Below are 24,934 nucleotides of genomic sequence, written 5' to 3'. Positions count from 1 at the left end.
AAGAATTATGTTTCAGTAGTTCAGTACTTCTTCTTTGTGTCATTCCATTGTTATTTAATTATTTTTCAGATTATTTTGTTTTGTTTTATTCTTATGTTTGTATTATTTGGGTTTTTACCTAAATCTGCTTGAATTTCATGTCAACAGGTCCTTTAGAAATAGTTTTTCCAGGAAAAAGCATGACATGTTCAATACTTATTTTGATCACACTTTATTTTGATGGTTCGTTTGTTGAATTTAAGTTACATTGCATCTACGAGCCAACTAATTCTCATTAGATTATAAGTAGACTGTTAGTGTTGGGGTTAGGGTTAGTGCAAGTTGACATGTACTTGCAAAGTTTCTTATAGTCAGTTAAATGCCTGTTGAAGGAGCATATCAACAGATATTAAGCAGACAGTCTACTAATACTCAAATGGACCATCAAAATAAAGTGTTACCCTTATTTTCACCGCTATATGTTATTTCACACTGTTCAAAATGTCAATAAAAATCCCTGTGAACATCAAAACTCTAAATCAGGGTCTCAAAATGCTGTTTGAAGTGCAAATAAAGGCCAAAAAATGGTAATTAACAGAGATTTTTACAGTGTAAAAAGCATTACTCTTCTGTTTCTTATTACTATTGTAGTGTTATTATTTTTAATCAATTATAGTGTTTAATTTAGCCATCTCATTAAACTACACGTGTCATTGAGTGTGTTCACTGCGGTTGTCATGAGTGGTGGAATCTGCTGTTAATGTCTTTTCCAGTTTGATTTCTGGATAAAAGGTAGATGGAAAAGTGTGTTATATGGCATGACCCTCGGGAGATATGGTTGTCTTCTGATTTCCTCTCTCCGCTTCCCATTACTTGTCCTTTTGCTCAAGAGAGTGTCAAAGAGCTATGAGGCTGTCGAAACAGAAACCGGATGACAGACGGAGACCACAGGACACGGGCTATCAGGTGTTGAGAAGAGGGATTCAGGGTGAACGCAATGGGATCTGCTGATATGTCAGATGAGGGCACATCAGGCCAGCTTTAAAGAGATGATGGCTCTCTGAACGCTCCTGTTGAATTGATGGATGCGGTAAAGTGGAGGCAGATAGTGAGAGAAGGAACAGATTGAAGAAGTTGGACACATAGGCTGGCAAAAGGATGCTCTAATCAATCTATCTGACAACCTCTGCTCTGAAATCCTGTCGAGAATACAAACAGTGGGGGAAATAAGTATTGAACACGTCACCATTTTTCTCAGAAAACATATTTCTAAAGGTGCCGTTGACTTGATATTTTTACCAGAAATTGGTAACGACAAAAGAAATCCAAATATAAAAAGAAAACAAAAGTAATTAGTTCACAACATAAGTTATGTGTAGTAAAATTAAATGACGCAAGGAAAAAGTATTGAACACATGAAGAAAGGAAGGTGTAGAAGGGCAGGGAATGCCCAGACAGCAGCTGAAATCTCTCTGTAGTTCTTCAGCAACACTCTGCTTTTCATCAGTGTAAATTAATATTAGCTGTATAGTTTCATCATATTTATACATAAATATTACAGTTTCTTAAAGTTACAGACTTTATCATTTTGTGTGCCTGAATGTTTGACATAGCAGATTCTGCGATGTGACTATTGCGGATGCGCACATTGTGATATTCTCGCTGAAACGATATTTCAAGAGTTCCCACTTAGATATGCTTGGCGTATAAAGCAGGTTTGGCATGCTGTCCCGGGAGAGAACCTTGAGCTCGGAGATATTTGAGCCCAGGGCTCCCGCCCGGTCGATAAGCATATCAGGAGATCCAAGATCAGGTAGGTCTCGAGAGCTCCCCTTTTAGAAAAGGGAAGAAAAGGAGGAGATGGGGTGGAAGGGGGGATTCTTCCAAACGAAGATAGAAACAGTAGGGAGAAAATGATCCATTTATAGTAGACTAGGATCACTCTGATTGGATTATTACTGATTATAGATGAGTGGCCAGACGTGCTGAATCATATCACGTGCTCCTCTCGAAATTAGTTTATGAAACTTAGTGTAAGGTGAATTATTAATGACAGAGTTTTCAGTTTTAGGTTCAGTTTTAAATGTGCTTTTAAGACAGTTTACAAATTATACACAATTTAAGACCAGGACACACCAAACTGAATGTCAGCTGTTTAATTTGGTCAGGCCGTGAGTCTGGCCACACCAGAAGGTGGGTAGAGTATCCAAAATCTATACTCAAGTAGAAGTACAAGTAGTAATCTTAAAAGTTACTTGAATAAGAGTAAAAAAAGTATTCAATGAAAAAAATTACTGTTGCACTGTCGCCTTACAACAAGAAGGTTGCTGGTTTGAACCCCGGCTGGGCCAGTTGGCATTTCTGTGTGGAGTTTTCATGTTCTCACCGTGTTCACTTTGGTTTCTTCCCGGTGCTCCGGGTTCCCCCACAGTCCAAAGACATGCGCTATAGGGGAATTGAACAAACTAAAATGTTTGTAGCGTATGTGTAAATGCAATAGTGTATGGGTGTTTCCCAATGCTGGGTTGCACCTGGAAGGGCATACACTGCGTAATACACGTGCTGGATAAGTTGGAGGTTCATTTTGCTGTGGCGACCCCTGAAAAATAAATGGAATATGCCGAAGGAAAATGAATGAATGATATTTCCATTTTGGCTTTATAATCAAGGGGCTTTGCTGCCCTGGATACAGCAGGCACAATGATATTATGCAGCTCCTGAAAATAGTCCCCAGCTTGGTATCTAGGTAACCATGCTGTGTAATATCATTGTGCCTGCTGCAGCCATGGCAGCTATGTCTCTTGATTATTACGCCGGAATTAGAGTAATTTTCCTATACCGACCTTGAAAATAGCAACTTTTCATAGTGATTATAGGTGGTTATACGTTGCTAGGTGGTTGCTAAGACATTGCTAGGCAGTTGCAAGGGTGTTCTGAGTGGTTGCTGAGGCATTGCTAGGCAGTTGCTAGGGTGTTCTGAGTGGTTGCTAGGCGGTTGCTAAGGTGTGCTAGGTGGTTGCAATGATGTTCTAAGTGGTTCCTATGTGGTTAGTTGATCGTTTGGAAAAGTGGCAGAAGGTAGATTTTTTTTCAGATGAATTATCTGTTGAACTGCATCCCAATCATCACAAATACTGCAGAAGACCTATTGGAACCCGCATAGACCCAAGATTCTCATAGAAATCAGTCAAGTTTGGTGAAGGAAAAATTATGGTTTGGGGTGTTCTGAGTGGTTGCTAGGTGGTTGCTGCCCTGAATGCAGCAGGCACAATGATATGCAGCTCCTTAAAATAGTCCCCAGCTAGGTTACCGTGTCATGTAATATCATTGTGCCTGCTGCAGCCATGGCTGCAAAGTGCCTTGGTTATTACGGCGGAATTAGAGTATAGTTCCTATACCGACCTTAAAAATAGCAACTTTTAATTTTCGGTCTTTTAGTACCCAATGTAACGACAGAAAAGTCAAGCTTTAAATAGGAAAATGATCCAATCTCTTTTTTCTATTATTATTTGTGAGTGAGATGCTAATGGTCTAATCAGATTCAATGATGTATGCTAAGCTAAGCTAAAAGTGCTTCTTGCAGACTTGGAAATTGGCTGAAAGGATTAAAAAAATGGTAAAACTGTTTAATAGGGGAGTTGTAAAATGAGCCTGTTAGTAAAAAGGTTTGAACACATTTGACCACAAGAGCATTTACACTATGAAGGCAAAAATGTTCTTGACTAGCTCTGGTCGAATGTGGACATGCTCAAAAGTTTCAACCCCCCTTATTCCCTATATTTAGCACGGTCCACTAGTAATCAGATAAAACACAGCATAATACCAGGTGTAAACATGGGCTCAGCCTTATGTAATTGTGTGGGAAACACTGTGATATTGCGGTTTGTTGTGTCTCGGCTGTGTGTGGATTGAAGCACATTATAATAGACTCACTGATCTGTCCTTCATCAAAGGATGCCCACAGATAGACATGTTGGCCTTACTAGACAGAAATGAGACTGCTGCTAGTGCACACTTTTGCAGAATTATAAACAATTGATTCTTGTATAGGAAATTCAGATGGAGGGCAGGAATTATAAAACATAATGGGAGACACAGAGGAAAGTATATTTGCGATTTATACCATATTTCAAAGGGGAAATAAATAGATCATAACCACATATGTTGGGCATGATCCTTATTCCATGAAGAGGGCCGATTTTCTACTAAACTAAAATATATTTGCCTGTCATCGAGGAAGTAGATAAGCTAACACGTTATGTGAAAAATACTATAGTAAATACTATAGTGTTTGGAAGCATACTATAGATAATTAGTTGAATTAAACTGTGGTACGACACAACTCTAGTAATTAACAGCTTATTCAAGAGGCTTCAGTTTTCTAAATTACTATAGTTTTCCCCCATGCGGATATCTTCCAGACATCACGAAATAACAGATGAAAGCATACAAAAGCATGGACACATAGTCTACATTATTATTTATTTATTTATTTATTTATTTATTTTTTATGAAAGGGGGGGGGGGGGGTGCCACAATAATAACAATCTAGTTTTGTCGCAAGTGTTGTATTTCTTTTTTGTTCTGTCAACTTAACATCAACAAACATTTACCACTGCTGCACATATAGACGTTAACGTTACGTTGTTTATTCCACCAAAAAGCCATAAAGACATGGGTTATTGCTAGGCCCATACGGAATCCATACAGAATTCCGCAGATTTTACACAGGTTTTCCGCAGATTTTTAGCCCATCATTAATACTGTTTATTTACTTGAGTAAATGTGTGTAAATCTATATTTATTCAGTTTTTAAATTAATTACAGTAATATTATTGACTAATATGAAATTGTTGATCTGATTTATGTACAATGCAGTTTGTACAGTCATATTGTCTGTATTTTAGTAGAGATATTATATATATATTATATGAGAGACTCACTTTGTTTACCAAATAAAGTGAATCTAATTGGATTTGCATTTAAACATTAAAGAAAAGTTAAAAAGATATTACTTTTTATTTCACGTATTAAGGTTTTAGTTATGATACTCCCAAAATAATTCCACAGATATCTGCAATTTTTTACCAAAATTTTCCGCAGAAATAGCAAAAAACCTCCACAGATTCCATCTGGCCCTAGTTATTGCTAAACAAGATGGAGATTTCATTACAGCCATCATATGGCAGTGTACGTTATTTATATTCTCCTGGATTTTGTATAAGCGTGGTGGTGTTTGTATCTGATTTCTATTTAACACATTAACATATTTATACACATAGCTAGGCCTGTATATAATCTTTATTAGTGCTGTCAAATGAATTATCGCATTCAAAAATGTTTGTACACATGGATGTATTAAATAAATGTTTATTACACTCTCAGAAAAAAAGGTACACGGTGGTACAAATAAAGTTCCTTAAGGAACGGTTTTGTACCTTTGTAAAAGTTGTACCTTATATGGTACAGAAAAATACTCTTATGATACTGTTCTGTACCTTTTATGGTACAATTGAAATGAAGGTATACAATTGTTCTCATAAAAAAGGTACATAAGTGTTGGACAACTCCTTTATTACAATATCTATGAAAATAAATATGACTGGAAAGGCAAAGTGATTTATGAATAATTTCCATATTAAAACATGAATCCTCATTTAAAAGCACAAGTTCAAAGATACTCATAAACATTAATTATTAAGTTCTATAATACAAAATAACTGGTAAGAACTGGTAAAGAAACTTTTTTGTAATCTAAAACATTATTTAATAAATGTATTTATTGTTTTATATTTACTGAAAATAAATCAACACATTTTGGATAAAGCTAAATGCCTTCCTGAAGGAACACATTTGACACTGTTAAGGTACAAAGTGTCTTGTCACCGTAGTGGTGCCTTCATGGATCAGATTTGTACCTTTGATGAAGGTACAATATTGTATCTGCAGGTTTTAAAAACCAAACCATCCCAGTGACAAGGGTTTGTACATTCTGTGGTAAAACATTGCTGCCTTTTCTTCTGTTTTTCAGCCAATTTCTCAAACTTTCCCCCCTTTATGAGCAAAAACTTTTGGAAGTCTTTAAAAGCTGCTTGGCATTTCTTAACTTTGGCCAATTTAAAGAATTATAAACAACACAAAACATAGATAACGATGAAATTTTGATGTTCTGATAGCGATTCCTATGTAGAAGAATAACTTCCTGCCCTCCATCTATATTTCGTGCGTCATCAATGACGTTATGTGAAAACAACATATTATGGGTACGTAATTATGTTGAGTCTCCAAGAGAAATCTTGTATAATTAAAAAAAAAAAAAACTTTAATAATAACACAATTTATATCAGGATATCTCTTAAAATAATGCTTGTGTGTTGTGTATTTTGTCTTGACAATATTCACTTGATGTCATGTATGACGTAGGTTGGTAATTCCCCTATTTTCTCTATTATTAGTCATTTCAGTCATTTAAAAAAAATACGTTGGTAACGCACCATTTGCTACTTTCTTATTACCTGCTTATTATTAAGATATTAACTGTTTATTAGCACTTGTAGAGTATGATTTTATTTTACATCCGTAAATGTCTACACCCACTACCTTATTAACTATTATTAAGCTGCTAATTAGTAGTTTATTGAGCTGAAAGTCTAATTTAATCAACCCAGGCTCATTCTGAAAATGTAGTCCCGTGGACGTTTCTGAAGACCGCGAAATACATGCTGGGAGGTACGTATTTTTGCAGTGTTTATTTTCGCGAATCCACGAGAGGCCGCTGTGTGTGCTTTTTCAAATCTCTCTCGCGAGTGCCGTTCGCGACCGCTGTTCTGTTCTCGCGTAAACCCACCAGAGGGTCGATCAAAGGTCTGTCTTACTGACTGACTGATAGAATGAGTGACTGACTAGCCGGCCGACCAATCGACTGACCCACCCTCCTACTTCCCTAAACCCAACCAATTTTATCGATTGACCTGCCCTCCCACTTACTTCCCAAAATCCAACCAACGATTTACAAAAGCCGTCCAGAAAAAGAAAAGCCCTCGTCTGATTTTTACCACATTTTCGGATTTTACCACATTCTCACCCTGTTATTCACTTATTCATTTTATCTTTTTGGATTCTGTTTTGTTCTTACCTGATTTCTGGACCAGCTCTTCCCCGAACTCGAACCCCATCGTCGCCGTGGTCATCTCCTCTCTGCTTCTTAATCTTCACAGAATATTTGAGATAAACCAACAGTTTAATTATTAGTTAACTCTATTATTTAAGTGAAATTCTCATCCACCTTTTAAATCTAATAATACAATGAATAAAAAAAAATGAAGTAATAATACTAGATATGCACTTTTCCTTAGGAAGATGTAAATAGGATTTTCCGTGGCAAAACGCTGGGGGACAATTCATTACTATATTTTTTGGTTGCTAGGTGGATGCTAAGATGTTCTGAGGGGTTGCTATTTTTCAGTTTTAAATCAGTTTGTTGTACGTCAACAAATTAAAGTCAATGGAAAATGTCTGAAATGCATCCGAAATTCTGGAATGAGTCATATGTACACCCACCCAACACTTTATTAGGTACACCTGTCCAACTGTGCGTTAACGCAAATTTCTAATCAGTCAATCACATGGCAACAACTCAAAGCATTTAGGAATGGAGACATGGTCAAGACGATCTGCTGCAGTTCAAACTGAGCATCAGAATGGGGAAGAAAGGGGATTTAAGTGATTTTGAACATGGCATAGTTGTTGGTGCCAGACAGGCTGGTCTGAGTATTTCAGAAACTGCTGATCTACTGGGATTTTTCACGCACAACCATCTCTAGGGTTTACAGAGAATGGTCTGAAAAAGAGAAAATATACAGTGAGAGGCAGTTTTGTGAGAGGCTTACCAAAATTGGACAATAGAAGATGTTGGAAAATGGAAAAATGTTGCCTGGTCTGATGAGTCTCGGTTTCTGCTGCGACATTTGAATAATAGGGTCAGAATTTGGCATCAACAACATGAAAGCATGGTCATCTTCTGATGGCTTTTTCCAGTAAGATAACGCATCATGTCATAATGCGTGAATCATCTCAGACTGGTTTCTTGAACATGACAATGAGTTCACTGTACTCAAATGGCCTCCACAGTCACCAGAACTCAATCTAATAGAGCACCTTTGGGATGTGGTGAAACAGAAGATTCACATCATGGATGTGCAGCCGACAAATCTGCAGCAACTGCGTGATGCTATCATGTCAATACGGACCAAAATCTCTGAGGAATATTTGTTGAATCTATGCCATGAAGGATTAGGGCAGTTCTGAAGGCAAAAGGAGGGTCCAACCCGGTACTAGTAAGGCGTACCTAATAAAGTGGCCGGTGAGTGTGTATGTATATATATATATATATATATATATATATATATATATATATATATATATATATATATATATATATAAACAGGTAATTAATTACAGGAAAGATAGAAACAGGTCTGTAAAAACCATGTAAAACAGTGTACAATGAATGACTGCAAGATCAAATTATTGCACAAGTTCAGTTAATCAGAGTAGATGTTCCAAACCAGCTTTACAAAGAAAAGTGCCTTACAAGTCCGAGAGAACAATCTAGTGTCATCAATAGCAAGCAAACTGTCTTATAGATGTTGAAAGGAATATTCTTAATTCAATACATAAACTGTATGGACTACATCTGTGGCCACATGGTGGGATATTTTTCCATTTTTTTTTTTACCCTTTCCACATTTTGAACTTTCCTATATTAAGAATATATCCATTATTTATGAGTTTGTTTTTCTTAAAGTTCCAAATCAGCCTCACAACTCCTGGCTTGTGTCCTTGTGTAACTTGCACACATACACACACACACACACACACATTATCCACTCACAGCCTGTGGAGAACAGAGGAAGGATAAGTTACCTCCAAATATATGCTTTGCATATCTCCCATGACCAGAATGTGTGTGTGTATATTTGAGGAAGTATGAACTCGAGGGATCCATCAATACATCTCAACTGTAGTGTTTCTGAGTGTGAGTGGAGAAACACTTCCAGATGTGATCCAGATAAGCACTTTTTTTTCATGTCATGGCTGGAGGAGTGTTTGGCCAGTCGTCCTGAACTCTGCTTATATCAAAGTGATTTACAGGCCAGGGGATCAGGGAATATGTTGTTTGGGAACCTAATGTTAGCTAAGATTAACAAATGTATTTCTCATTTTAGCTAAAGGGATAGTTCAGCTATAAATTTAATGTGCTGCTAATTTTTAAGACATACACTACCTGACAAAAGTCTTGTCGATCCCAGTTGTAAGAGCAACAAATAATAACTTGGGTTCAAGATGATCATTTTGAAAAGTGGCAGAAGGTAGACTTTTCAGATGAATCATCTGTTGAACTGCATCCCAATCATCACAAATACTTCAGAAGACCTATTGGAACCCGCATGGACCCAAGATTCTAATAGAAATCAGCCAAGTTTGGTGAAGGAAAAATCATGGTTTGGGGTAACATTCAGTATAAGGGAGTTCTGCAGAGTGGATGGCAACATCAACAGCCTGAGGTATCAAGACAATTGTGCTGCCCATTACATTACAAACCACAGGAGAGGGTAAATTCTTTAGCAGGTTAGCGCTCTTTCTTATACTTCAGTCTCCACATGAAAGTTCCAGAAAGCAAAGAAGGTCAAGGTGCTCCAGGATTGGCCAGCCCAGTCACCAGAAATAAATATTATTAAGCATGCCTGGGATAAGATGGAGGAGGAGGCATTGAAGATGAATCCAAAGAATCTTGAACTCTGGAGTCCTGCAAGAACGCTTTCTTTGCCATTCCAGATGACTTCAATAATAAGTTACTTGAGTCAATGCAGAGATGTATGGATGCAGTCCTCCAAGCTCATGAGAGTCAAACACAATATTGTATGACTTTGTATTCTATACTGTACATTATTTCTGTTAAATGACAAGACTTTTGTGAAAGCAAAGTCAGACCTTACTGTCCTAATTAACTAATTAGAAATCAAGGCATGATCATGTTTTATTTTGGTAAAATAAGTGTAATCTAGAGGCTTTTGTCTTTCATATAAGCCACTTCTGATACCAAATGATCAACTAGAAGTCAAGTTATTATTTGCTGTTCCTAAAACTTGGTTAGGTGACCAGACTTTTTGTGTTGTACTTGTGATGCAGAGCGCTCGGGTTCAAGTCCGGTGAAGCACACCTCCACAAAAGAGATAAAAACAATGTAAAGTCAAGATAAAACTATGTGCTAAACACTATTGGTTGGGTTTAGGGAAGGGTTTAGGTCAGCTTGGTGATCTGTAAAACAAGCCCTGCCTCCTTGTGGATGTGTACAGACGTTTATCTAAAATGTACAACAAAGTAATACCCTAAGTAACAATTTTAGATGTACAAAAATCTAGAAAGCGCCCTCTTGTGGATTTGTTATCTTAAATGTGCAATGAAACGCACTCGGAAATATTCATTTTAAATGTCGCAAAAATGTAGCGAGGCCAATACTAAATCCATAGCCTCCAATAGTTCCAAGCCTGGAACTTATTGCAATTTAATCACAAAATACAATCACTAATGGTTTCATCTGAAAATCAGTACTGCTATACAATAATTTACATTTTGGGGTGTTGATGTTAATCCTATTATGGTGATGCCGATTCACACGGGGCTTCAGCATCAATGCTTGACGGAAGGCGCGTCTGAAGTTGGGGCTGACGTGATCATCAAAGCGGCGTCACCCAATGAAATTAGTCCGCAATCGGCTACTGTCTGACCTGGGGTATTTGCATAAAGTGATCTGATTGGCTGATGATTCGGTTGACACTTAAAAAGTTGAGAAATTCCCAACTTCTACAGCAAGCAACGCCACTGAAGTGGCACCGACAGTTCCACAATTTAGTTCGGCAACACTTGACATCACCCATTCAAAGTGAATAGGAAGCGTTGACACTGACGTCCCACGTGAATGGGGCGTTAATGTTAACCAATAGATTCTTTCTTTTAAGTGTTGCTTGGTTAATAGATGTTTACAGTGCAAATAATCCACAAGGCAAAATAATTTCTGAGTTATAAAAGTGAGCTGATTTAAACGTGTACACACCGTTGACCCTAATAATGTGTCCTTGCTTGTTTAATGTCCTTGTTCTTCAGAAAAAACTTCCATGTCCCTCATATTGTAAGTTTTTCCGATTTTTATTTAAATCTTTGAACTCTTACCAACAGTTACTGTGCTTTTAAGATCTTTTTTGTTGCTTTAAGGACAACTGAGGGACTCATTTGTCAATATCAGACAAACATTTACTCAAGTAGACACTCAAGGCTCTCATTATAAATATGAGATAAACACTCACTGCCAATGTATTAGATACATGTGGCTAATACTGAGTTGGTGGCACTTTCACCTTTAGAACTGCACTACGTTTTTGTGGTGGAGATTCAGTAAGATGCTGGAAAGGTTCTTCAGAGTATTTGGTTCATTTTTCACATGATGGTAGAATGCAGATTATGTCGGCTGCACATCAATGATGCGAATCTCCATCCCAAAGGGGCTCTGCTAGATTGAGGTCTGGTGACTGTGGAGGAAGTTTGGGTTTGCTGAACACATTGTCATGTTTAAGAAATTAGGTTGAGGTGATGTGAGCTTTGTCACATGGCATGTAATCTTGGTAAAAGGATCCAAACTTTACTAGTCCCAAAAGAGCAATCCATAGGAAATCTGCAAGTTAACTGCAAGATAAGATTCTTAATTAGCAGGACTATTCTTTCCTTTCCATGAGCGGCACCATTGTCGCTTCTTCTACTGCTGTAGAAGTTTTGATGTTTTGTGTGCTCTTGGGTGGTTTTCTAGAGACCTTGCTTGTTACTTTTCTAGAAGATCAAACCAGTCTGGTCATTCTGGCATCATCAAGGCATAATTGCCAGCATTACTGCAACTCACTTGAAATTTTCTCTCTCATAACGTTCCTTGTAAACCCTAGAGATAGTTGATCCAGCTTAAAAGCACTTCCAAGATCCAGCTTTAAAACACTTCTAGCAGACCAGCAGTTGCGTTTAAAGTCTTTAAAATTAACTTGCTTCACATTTTCTTATGTTTAATTTTGGCCTGTCTTCAACTACTCCAATGCTGCCCTACATAAGCTACTATTGAAGAGAGGTTGTTACTTGTTAAGGGGAACCTATTTTACCCCTTTTTCCAGATTAAGGATAAGTCTTTTGTGTCTCCAGGATGTGTTCGTAAAGTTTCAGCTCAAAACATCAATCAGATTATTTATTAGACCTTTCAGAATATTGGAATTTTCAGCTCTGAACACATTGTAGCTGCTTTTGTGGCATATGCCTTTAATGCTGGTTCTCCCTGCCCACCTTTCCCACGTGCCTGCCAGAGTGTGCCTCAATCTCTGCCTCGGCTGTGTCAGATAAACAGCACAGTGACAGACATGAAGGAAGATGATCTCACGAAACGTTGTGAGAAATACTACAGTAAGAACTTTAACAATGATTATTTGATGTATGTGTTGTGGAGTTGATTCAAACCTTTCGATGAGTCACACACAATGTTGTTACAAAGTTCACGCACATACACAGACACACACATACACAGCGTGCAATACACAGTAATATCCACTGTTGTATGGATATCCGTTATGTTAATGTACAAAATAAAACTGATTTAACGTCCAAAAACTGGGATTGACACATCTTCTTTCAAAATTGTACTGACACGCGGCTGTGGTGATGAAGACGGCAAAATCGCTGTAATTCACTAAGATGCACTGTTTTAGAAACGTTTTAAACTTGTAAAACTCATTCTTGATCACATTTGACGATGACTGATGATCACAGAGAGCTAAACAGATCTTTTAATCAGTTGCAGTTGCTTTGTCTTGTTAATATGATTTACGTGTTACTACAGAGACATGCTAATACACGGCTGTCAATCAATTTGGTAGACGGAGAAACTGCACTCCTACGTCACATTGCAGTGGGCCTCAAAATGGGAGGGATTTGGATCCTATTTTAACGTCAGGAAATTTTAAAAAAGAGACTTACTGTCTTTATATCACCCCAATATGACTGTGGACACACTTTACCTACACACAGTCCTGTCCAAACAGCTTACAAAAGATGATTTCCATCATAGGTGGCCTTTAAGCCCTGCTCATATTGTGTGATTTCAGCCACGATTTGGTTGTGTGAGACAAATTTGGTAAATCTAAAAAAGATTTCTGTAATCATAGGCTAAAATCTGTTTATTTTTCATTTTCACAGATTGCCGATGGGTCTCTGTGTTTGACGCATCTTTACGCGTCTTGATTGTTGTGTTTAATCCGACATTATGACAACTGAGATCTTGCAGTGTGACATCAGAGCCTTGTTCGTTCAGTCTGACATGCCACAATTGTTTAGGATTATTAAAAATCAAACAGTGTGAGCCAGGCTATCCTTTGCAAGTTTTTGCATTAGCCTCATGTACATTGTAGTCACCTTTTCATTAGGGGTAGGAAAAGTCCCCACGATTAGGGTTGGAAAGGGTCATAACATTTCAAGTAAATTTCTGCAAAATGTCCCTGGAAACCTTGTCTCGGGAATTTTGGAAATATTCCAAGTTTTAAACTTGTAAATTTATGGGAGTTTATTATAATTACTTATAAATTTTAAGGAAGTGACTTTAAGGGGGATAGTGTGCAGGGGATGGTATTTTCTTAAAGGGCACCTATAATGAATATCAAGCTGTTTGAACAAAACTATGTGTAGGTATAGTATATCCACAGTCTTACTAGAGTGGTAGAAACACAATAAGTCTATTTTTTTTATTTTTTATTTCCTGACGTTAAAATAGGATCCAAATCCCTCCCATTTTGAGGCCCACTGCAACGTGATGTAGGAGTGCAGTTTCCTCGCCCACCGAATTGATTGACATACACATATTAACATGTCTCTGTATAATCATATCAACAAGACAGGACGTGCGCAAAGCAACTGGGATTAAAAGATCTGTTCAGCTCTCTGTGATCATCATCAAATGTGATCAAGTTTTACAAGTTTAAAACTTGTGACTCATTGTTCTCATCGACTCATTAACTCCACAACACATACATCAAATAGTCATTGTTAAAGTTCTTACTGTGGTATTTCTCACAAGCATTACGTGAGATCTGCTTCCTTCATGTCTGTCACTGTGCTGCTTATCTGACACAGCTGAGGCGGAGATTGAGGCACACTCTGCCAGGTACATGGTAACGGTGGGGGGGGGGAGAACTTGCATTAAAGGCACAGGCCACAAAAACAGCTACATGGTATTTAAAGCAGAAAATGCCAACATTCTGAAAGGTCTAATAAATAATCTGGTGGGTATTTTGAGCTGAAACTTTACAGACACATTCTGGAGACACAAGACTCATCTTAAATCTTGAAAAAGGGGTAAAATAGGTGCCCTTTAAGGTGCATTCACACCAGACTCAAAAAGCATCAAGCGCGAGTGATTTACATGATAAGTCTATGCAAAGACGCAAATAGACATCCTGCGGTGCTATTCGTGTGAAGGAAGTGACACAAATCCACGTCTATTGTGAAGGGAATTTGACGTACAAATGAAGCGAGTAAACTTAAAATGTTCACACGTCTATTTACTCGTGAATAGCGTGATTTATTCGCACAATTCACATCTGGTGTGAACACCCCATTAGTCTGTGTGTATGTGTGTGTTTTTTTGTTTTTTTTAACCTAAATGTTTGCTCAGTCGGTGTATCCGCTTATATAATGGTAAATCTTGGTGCACAATATCCTAATTTACCAAACTCACAGCTTATTCCCATAAATTCCCATTAATTCCCATATATTCTTGTTAATTCCCTTTGAAAGTTTCCAGCCTTGAAAATTCCCGGAATTTTGCAACTCTACCACATGATATGATTTTATTACCATACTTGTGTCACGATACAATATTACTGTATCACTTCACAATATTATTGTGATTATTGTTCTGCAAAATAGTGCAATTATGCACCAAAATATCAAATTATGTGCCAAAAGGAAAACTTAGGCAGCATCTTTCAGCTAAAATACCTTTTTTTTCTTTTTTTTTTTAACTAAACAGGACCGTTCTCAGTGTGTGTATCTCACTTCAGTTGTGTTGCTGGAATGCAAATAAATGAGATTGTCAAGCAGACAAACTAACCAACACTTTAATGAAACCCTGTCATAAAAGTTGTATGCACCTTTCTGCACTGCCACCATCTTTATTTTACATCTCTATACTGAAAGCGACCCTGCTCACCCGGGTGGAAAAAAAAACACCATTTTCTGTGGTACTATCTATCTAAATATTCAGCCAATTAGTCTAATAAAAGATTGGTGATATTCCAATATGGAGATCCGGTTTCAGTATAATATTGCAAATTTATTTGAAATGAATTAATGTGTTTTGTGTGGAAGCGGTGTGCTGTGAAAGTGCTTTGTATTTTCAGTTTCACGAGTTTCTTATCAGTGCTGACCATCTGCAGTTTGACATAGAGCTGTCCAGCTGAGTCTGGAATAAAACCAACCTAGTAAAACAGTCTGTTGGATCAGCTCACACACACACCTCTGTTATGACAGCTGGACTGGATACCTGTGAGAAAGATTGCAGGAGGATTTCCTTGAGGAGAATGAACACCTGATTACAGTAAATAACTTAGTCTTATCGTTTTTGGTGCTGATAAATGTAATTATTTTTGACAACAAAGTAGTAAATAAATCTGTTAATGTTTTTACTAGCATGAACAAACAATGAACGATACATTTATGACACTACTTATTCATCTTTGATAAAGCTCATTTATGTAATATTTCATTGTTACTTGATACCTCACAATGGATTAAAGTATGTTTATCGATTTTAATAATGCATTAATTGTTAAAATATCATTAATAAATGCTAACATTAACTAATCAATTGGCCATTATATTAAAGTGTTGCAAAGAGAAGAAACGAAGAAAGAAAGATACACAGAAAGAGGAAAGGTTGTTAACTTTGATATGTTACTGGCCATTTCCTTGTATTTTAATGTGTGATATTTATTTATTTATTTTTTTATGAGTTTGATAATAAATGAGTATTTTACTTGAGGCTATTAATTACTATGGTTTTACCATGTTACAAATGATTTTTGGTAGAATTTCTATGTCAAACAAATGGTTATCATCAGTGTTGGGTAAGTTACTATTAAAAATTAATAGAGTACAAATGACTGACTTCTACTGGAAAATTGTAACCTGATTACATTAATAATTACTTCATGTAAAAAGTAATCCAATTACAAATTATTTTACTTTGAAGTTACTTTTAAAACATAAAATAAACCTACAAAAATACAAAATAAACTGCAGGTCTTTCAGTTATTTAATATTCACTTAAAAACATTACAATGGGTTGATCACAGCAGCTTGACAAATTCAAAAGATTTAAAGAGATAGTTCACCCAAAACTTAAAATTCTCTGATCATTCACTTGTTCCGAACTTGTTCGTCTTTTTATTTTATTTATTTTTTGAACAAAAAAAGAAGACATTTAGAAGAAAACTTGATACCCGTAATCATTGACATCCATAGTATGCAAAAGCACTGCAGTGTTTGGGTGTTCGTTGTTTGTCTGAAGTAATTAGTCTACTGAAATGTGTATATTCCATACAAATCATGAAGCTGATTGGTCAGTTCTTGTCACGTGACTTGCGGTTTTCAATTATGTGCACCTGGAAAATGTGAGCGCATGCATATTGGGAGCGCATATTGAGCATGCTCGCATTTTCCAGGCGCGACCAGTCAACATGTCACCAAGCCACGCGCCTCCATTGGAAATAACGAACTTGCGTGCACAAAATAAACAATATGTAGACAGCCCCATATACAGCTACGCTTCTTTTCACATTTTGAGAAGTTATCTTCACTTCCGGTTCTGCACAAAATCCAATTTGGACTGTGTTTTTGGCCGATGTCCTCATTGGTGACGAGTATTGCTGTAGAATGCTTTCTGTTTAAGTGCTTGAACAAGTTGCTGGTCGAGTTAAAAGCAGTCGAAAGTTCTTTAGAGACTGGACTGAATTTCACAGCAATATTTTAGTTTTTCTGCTCAGTGAAATCAAAATAATGTCTGTATTTCCACAAGAAGAAGCAAGCTCGTGTTCTCCAACAATTTAAAAGCGAATGCTCATTAACTGACGTGGAAAACCTGATTTAGAAGAAGCATTTTTTTCTTCTAAAAACTATTTGTAACGCAAGTAAACTGCACAATTTACACAAATTACACAAACTTAAAATGTAATTTGTTATATGACTGCATTCCCTAAAATGTCATTAAAATAATTACTAAAACTAACTAACTGGCTTTTACAAATCATATTGCAGGATAAAAATGACCTTAGTCAGGTTGAATCACACACTTAATGAGAGCGTGCTGCGAGGGAAGAGGCACTCATCATGATCAGGTCTGTTTTTTCACAGCAGATGAGTCAGTGTACTGTTCTAGTAACTGAATAACTCAGGATATTGGTTTATTTCAAGTCAGAGGGAGTATTCGGTATGTTAGTACTGAAGACGCAAACCGCTTCACGACAACTTCGTTCAATTTAATGAACTGTCTCGACCGCTTCACTTTGAAGATCCGGTTAAAAACAAACGATTCATTCGCCCGTCATCACTACAGGCAGTCAGAAACAGAAACAATGGCAGGCTGGAGATTTATATTTCTGCAATGGATTCTTGTTGTTTTTAACTCTTGATAACTGCAAGAAACACGACATCCAAAAAAAAAACAAATTGATGCAAAGCACTACAGCCGCACCCCACCTCCAGCTAAACAACAAATGATTGACATCAGTTCACGTTCTCCAGGTTATTGCTTTTATTGTTGAGAAGATGCAGCCACTGTCTAACGCTACTGTAGAAGTGACTACGTTTTGTAACCTAGTAAGATGTTTTCTCTTTTTGAAAATGATGTACACATTTGGTAAAGCCACATGAAGAAATTTATTCAGTGTAGAAAGCTCAAAGATTTATTTTGTTTTGGCAATGTTTTTTTATCGTCTTACTGTTCATTTTGTTATTAAACATTTTAAAGGTTTAAAATCAGTTTTTGCTTTAAAGGGCACATAGTTTACCTCTTTTTTATGATTTTATATTAATAATATGGTTCTTCTGAGTGTGCCAGTTTAGGTTCAGTTCAAAACACAATTCAGATTTTTTATTATAACGTGTTAAAAAGTGTCATGTTGGGGGCGTGTCCACAGTTCGCTGATTTAGGGGTGTGTTGCTTCACATGTAGACTAGTTTCGGCTTCCCGCCAACGTAACAAGGGGGCGGGGCCATGACCCGCTCTGTGTTTGCAACACAGACAGGCAGATTAAAAGGAGGAGGAGAGGATCAGCATTCAGTCGTACATGTACGACTCGGACACAGACCAAGCAGAAAGTACAAAATCATTTGTGTCTTTGTACAGTTTTACAGCCAACTGTGTGCTAGTTTCAAGTGCCGAGCTTGTACACAGAAACTAATAACCACGCACACTGAATTAACTTTGACTGAGGCACTGGATGCGCCACTCGAAGCCGCGACACGGCACACCAGATACTCTCTGTGGCGCGGCAGAGACATGAAGTGTCCCGAATCGTCACGCCACGCATTTTTGAATTCTAAACACAGGTTTCTGCAGCTGTCCGCGGCGCCCAGCCATCGACTTGAGTGTACCCTGATAGAAACCTATGTTTAGAATTCTAAAACGCATGCTAGTTAAGATCACAGGGAGCTTCTGGGATCGCGAGAAATGCAAACGGCTGAAGTATAAGGTAGACTCAATGAGAAGTACACATGTTTGCAAACCTAACTTAAGATACAACCGATAATTCCGATTAGACCGATATTGTGGAGAATATTGCTCTTGTGTTGAGCCCAATGAGCCTTACATCTTAAAATAGAGCAAGGGTGTTCCTTTAATGATATTGCTTCGACTCACGCTGAAAATGGCGGACGTGAATCAACAAACTGAGGATATGATGACGCGCCTGTCAATCAATATTGGTGGGCGGGGGGACCGCTCTCCTACGTAAAGTTGCGGTCAGTTTGAAAATCGCTCCAATTGGTCCACCGTTTTTTATGTTGTTTAATTGAAAAAAAAGCTCTGGGTGTGCTTATATCACCCCAATATGACGCTCTATACACCATACATGCACATATGTCTGTCCAAACAGCTTGAAAAGTAGATTTTTTACCATAGGTGCCCTTTAATATAAATTATTTCATGTTAGTACTCTTAGGCTTTATTGCAGTCTTTATCTCAATGGACAGTAAATTTACTTAACTAATAGCTCAAAATGTGCAAAGTAGCAAACCCATTACACTACGTGCTGTCATTAATCTGTATATACAGCATGTATAGCTCAGGGCTCAGAAAGTTCTCAAAATATTCTTTTATTCTACATTTTGTGAAGGAAAATGAAGGTGTAGGTAATGTAGGTGGTTGTTAAATGCAGAGCTTCTTTATAAAAAAGGTGAAAAAACACCTGCATGTTCTGAAAGAGATCAAACCTCAGCCATGCAAGGAAAAGTAACGCAAAAGTAACTCAAAAGTAATATAACACATTACTTTCCATAAAAAGCAACTAAGTAATGCAATGAGTTACTTTTTTGGGGGAGTAACTCAATATTGTAATGCACTACTTTCAAAAGTAACTTTCCCCAACACTGGTTACCACAGCGGAATGAACCGCCAACTTATTCAGCATATCATTTATGCAGCAGATGCCCTTCCAGCCGCAACCCATGATTGGGAAACACCCATACACTCTTGCATTCACACACAAACACTACAGCCAATTTAGTTTATTCAGTTCACCTGTACCACATGTCTTTGGACTGTGGGGGAAACCAGAGCACCCAGAGGATACCCATGCCAACATAGGGAGAACATGCAAACTCCACATAGAAACGCCAATTTGCTCATTTGGGACTTGAACCAGCGACCTTCTTGCTGTGAGATGACAGTGCTAACCACTGAGCCACCGTGCTGCCATCTTTTATAATAATATTTTTTAAATATCTCTAAAAGAATAACAAAAAGCACAGAAGCATGATTACAGAAACAAATAATCCAAAAAAATACTAATAAACAAACAAACAAGTAAATAAATAAAAAATGACATAACAAAAAACCTATAAGACTGATCTAAATCTACTTCCAAATGATTAAGAAAATCAGTATATCACTAATGACCTATTAATGTAATTATCATTGTGCATAATGCATGGACATTCCCATCTCCTTATCTCTGTTTGTGGTGTTTCTAATAAACTGCAGATGTTTTCCTCAGATTCATACATGACTTTTTCAACCACACACCCCACGTGACATTTCCAGTCTGTTCTGTTGATGTATTGTGGTGTGGAAATGCCTTTGTGCTACGCACCAGATTTCGTATGATAAAAATAGCTTCGAGAAAATATGTTATGTTGTTTTTTCCCACTGATGTCTGGAAGCTCTGCTGTGAAGGGTGTGATCTCAAAACACACTCAGTCAAACAGCTAATGAATAAGGTGTGTGTGTGGTGGAAAACAGAGGACTTAATCTGCCGACAAAGGAAACTAGTTTATAATTCAAGCATGAATGTGGTTGACAGCTTGTGTTCAGTGGTGTGTGTGTGTGTGTGTGTGTGTTTCTTCTTGGTATTCACTACTTTACAGGGACCAAATGTCCCCTAAAATATGGTAATATCATTTATTTTTGACCTGGGGACTTTGTTTTTGGTATTTGTGAGAAAAATGGCTCATAATTATAATACACTTAAGGTATTACAATGTTGAGGTGGTTTATGAGGACATGTCCTGTGTCTGTGTGTGGGTGGTTGGGTTTTGACCGAGGTATTCCAATGTTGAGGTGGTTTATAAGGACATGTCCTGTGTGTGTATGTGGGTGTGTGGGTTTTGACCGAGGTATTCCAATGTTGAGGTGGTTTATGAGAACATGTCCTGTGTGTATATGTTGGTGGGTCGGTTTTGACTGAAGTAATCCAATGTTGAGGTGGTTTATGAGGACATGTCCTGTGTGTATGGGGGTGGGTAGGTTTTGACTGAGGTATTCCAGTGTTGAGGTGGTTTATGAGGACATGTTGTGTGTGTGTGTGTGTGTGTGTGTGTGTGTGTGTGTGTGTGTGTGTGTGTGTGTGTGTGTGTGTGTGTGTGTGTGTGTGTGTGTGTTTGTGTGGGTGTGTCGGTGGTTTTTGACTGAGGTATTGCAATGTTGAGGTGGTTTATGAGGACATGTCTTGCGTGTGTATGTGGGTGGGTGGGTTTGGACTGAGGTATTCCAGTGTTGAGGTGGTTTATGAGGACATGTCCTGTGTGTATATTGATTGATTGATTGATTTTATTTGACAATTCTAACAAAAATATACAAACAAGTCTAGTTAGACCAATTCATACATTATTTCAAAATCTGTCGAGGATAAAGTACACAGAAAAGCCACAGGCTTATTTCCATTGTGGTCCTCGATATTTTTTCAAATTAACGAGCAAATCATAAAATCCTCAACATCAACTATAAAACAACCACTTTTTAATTTCCCTTTTAAAATCACTCTCAATTTGAATCTCTTTAAAAATCGTGGGCAAAACATTCCAAACAGCAGAGCTAGTACACAAAAAAAGAATTTCTACCTGATTCACTCTTAAATCTATATGGATAAATATCCCTGCTACGTGCTCTTGTAGAATGACAAAGTACCTCACTAACTAAAACGTAATAATTAAGAAAATATTTTGGGACCATTTTCTTTAAAATCTTAAAAACCATCAATAATTTTAAAAATTTTACTCTATTCTCAACTTTTAAATTATTACTTTGGCTATAATGTTCATTATTTAAATGTGTCATTGGAGGTACTTTTATAACAATTCTACACAACTTATTTTGGGCCGTCTGCAATTTATTTTTCATTTTTTTAGAACTACCGCTGTACCAAAAAGCTGCAGCATAGTCAAAGTATGGCTGCACTAATGCACTTGCAAAATTTTTTAAAGTTTGGGTATCTAGGAGCTCTGCCTGTCTTGCTAAAAACCTAATTCTAGAACAAGTTTTTGAATGGACTACAACAGCCATCTTTTCACCTGTCAAATTACTATCTAAAACACAACCCAAATATTTCACTTCCTGTTTTGGAGTAATAATTTGATCCCCTACTTTTAAAATGTATATATATATATATATATATCTATATATCTATATATATATATAGATATATATATATATATATATATATATATATATATATATATATATATATATATATATATATATATATAGATAGATAGATAGATAGATAGATAGATAGATAGATAGATAGATAGATAGATAGATAGATAGATAGATATATATATATATATATATATATATATATATATAGATGTATAAATATATATCTAATTGTTTATTCTTGACAGTTATGATACGAGAAACAAGACATAAGTGAATAAAATCTTTATCTTTTGATATTCAAAACCTTTCAAAACATTTTTAAAAAGCCAGAAAGTTTGGAAGTTATTTTAAGATTTTTTTTTTGTCTCTTATGCTTGCAAGGCGTATAAGAAAATATCTCAAATAAAATAACACTGTGCAATATTGAAGTTTAAAATAACTGTTTTCTGTTTGAATATATTTTACAATGTATTTATTACAGCATAATCCCTTCAGCCTTCAGTGTCCAGTGATCTTTGGAAAGAACAAAGACTTTCATAAACAAAAAATCATAGTAATCAGTGTGTGTTTTTATTATTGATTAAAATCGAGAACTTCTTTTTTTGCTATTATTACAATTACGAATATTATGATTATCACGCTGTGGACACATCAGCATTAAATCACACATAAAAACGCTATCTACCTTTAACAGACGTCAATATGTGTTACATTTTTTTTCACATTTTAATAGCTTCAGCATGTTGTGCCACAAGCCCTGTGTTTTGAAGCCGCCATGTCAAGTTAAAATAGTTTTGTTGGAGGCGCGCATGGAGAACGTGCAAGAACGCGTCCTGAGTGGGTGCTGCGGTTTTTCATGCATCTTTGGTATCTCTGAAAAGAGAAGACACATGTAGATTTTCGACAGAGGTGGAAATAGCATACCGCAGACCCTGAGAAGTCTGAGGATCATGACAGCGAGAGGATCGACCAGTGCGGTGGGCTAAAATAGCGGCTAGACTTCAGTCTCAGCAAGGAATTAAAAAAGACATGTGTTTTTCTTTGTGTTGGTGGTTTGATTTTCTTTTTCCTTCGGTGGGTTGGTTGTTGATGGAGAGATTGTGTTGTTTGCTGATGGCAGAGCAGAGCCGGGTTAATGCTGGCTTTTCTGCTGCATTCTTATTCTCTCACCATAGCATTGCCAGACAAATCTCGGAAATCCACTGTGACCAACTTTTATTAAACTAAAGTCTGGAGCTTAAGTCCTTATGTTTCCTTAACACATACCAAACCCCTGTCACACTGAAGCCCCGGACCACAACATGGCTGTCAAGTTAATTCGATTATCGCGTTAGTTCAACCAAAAATAAAAAAGTTCTGCTAGCATTTACTGTCAATTCAAGTCTTTAAGACTTTTGTTCATAAGATGGAACAGTATTGTGCAAAAGAGGTATGTTAAGGCTGAAGAAAACAAGTGTTACAAATACTCAAATTACTGTTATTGAGTAGTTTTTCCTCAGAAATTGTTTTAAAAATGTGTACTACTTTTCCTTGAGTACATTTTTAGTGCTTTGCTGGTACTTTTGCTCTACTACTTTCCTTCAACCTGCAGTCACTACTTAATTTTTTCTTGTCTATGGGGATTGGCTAGTAAAAAAATCAGTCCTGCGTTTTCATCCTAATCAAATAATAATAATTTTGCAATATAATGAACAATTTCAAGACATGTTTGGAAAGTGTCCAAGAAGATATCCAAAATCTCTACATGCAGTCACCCAAGAGACTTTAGTCTGTTTAAACTGTATGTCATTGATGAGAAGATGACACATGTCTACTGTATGATGACATTAAGGGCTTTATTTTAACAGTCTAGGCGCAAAGTCTAAAGCGCATGCCGCAAAAGCATTAAGGCTGTGTCCGAATCCACTTGTGCTATTTTAAGGATGGAAAAATACACTTTGTGCTGAAGCGCATGGTCTAACAGGGTTGTGCTTATTCTCTTAATGATATATGAGTGTGTTTTAATGTGCGTTAAACCAATCAGAGTCTCATCCCCCATTTCCTTGAAGAGTCAGTTGTGTCTTGCCATGGCGCATTTGCTATTTACATAGCAGACTTTGTAAGTGGAAAAACTGAAGACTTCACTAGCGAGAAAACAGTTAAACAGAGCATCTGCAGCGTGTGAATAAAGAATGAGCCTCCTCCATTCAGCCTCTTTACTTTCTCTTTACTTTTACTCTTTACTCCTTTACTTATTGTTGTTGTTGTTGTTATTATTGTTGTTATTATTATAATTATTGTTATTATTGTTATTATTATTATTATTGTTGTTGTTGTTGTTGTTATTATTGTTGTTGTTACTATTATTATTATTATTGTTATTATCATTATCATTATTATTATTATTATTATTATTATTATTATTATTATTAATATTATTGTTATTATTGTTGTTGTTGTTGTTGTTATTGTTGTTATTATTATTGTTATTATTATTATTATTATTATTATTATTATTATTATTATTATTATTATTATTATTAGAATTATGCTCATATAAACATTGTCATGCATATAAAATTAGGAAGCCAGTTCAAAGTAGGAATGTGTTTTGAGTAAAATGTCCATTTGTGTTTTGTTGTATAAGCTACCGAGGGCTTATATATGTGTCTTAAAATTTTCTTATGTGATTGTTATGATTTAGGGCATACTCACGCTAGGCACAGTTGTCTTGAACCATGC

General features: G+C 36.6%; 1 protein-coding gene across 1 annotated transcript in view; it reads left to right on the top strand.

The window, feature by feature from the left end:
* Positions 1 to 15,521, top strand: part of bbs9 (Bardet-Biedl syndrome 9) — a 256,360-nt gene extending 240,839 nt beyond the window's left edge. Inside the window, exon 23 of the mRNA XM_056476114.1 lies at positions 15,462 to 15,521. Coding sequence (XP_056332089.1) covers positions 15,462 to 15,521 — 60 coding nt within the window. The remainder of the gene's footprint in view (positions 1 to 15,461) is intronic.
* The last annotated feature ends 9,413 nt before the right edge of the window (positions 15,522 to 24,934 follow it).

The sequence above is a fragment of the Danio aesculapii genome, chromosome 16, assembly GCF_903798145.1.
Source record: "Danio aesculapii chromosome 16, fDanAes4.1, whole genome shotgun sequence".
Classification (NCBI taxonomy): Eukaryota; Metazoa; Chordata; class Actinopteri; order Cypriniformes; family Danionidae; genus Danio; species Danio aesculapii.
Note: the sequence above shows the minus strand (reverse complement) of the source record. Positions and strands in the feature narration are given on the sequence as shown.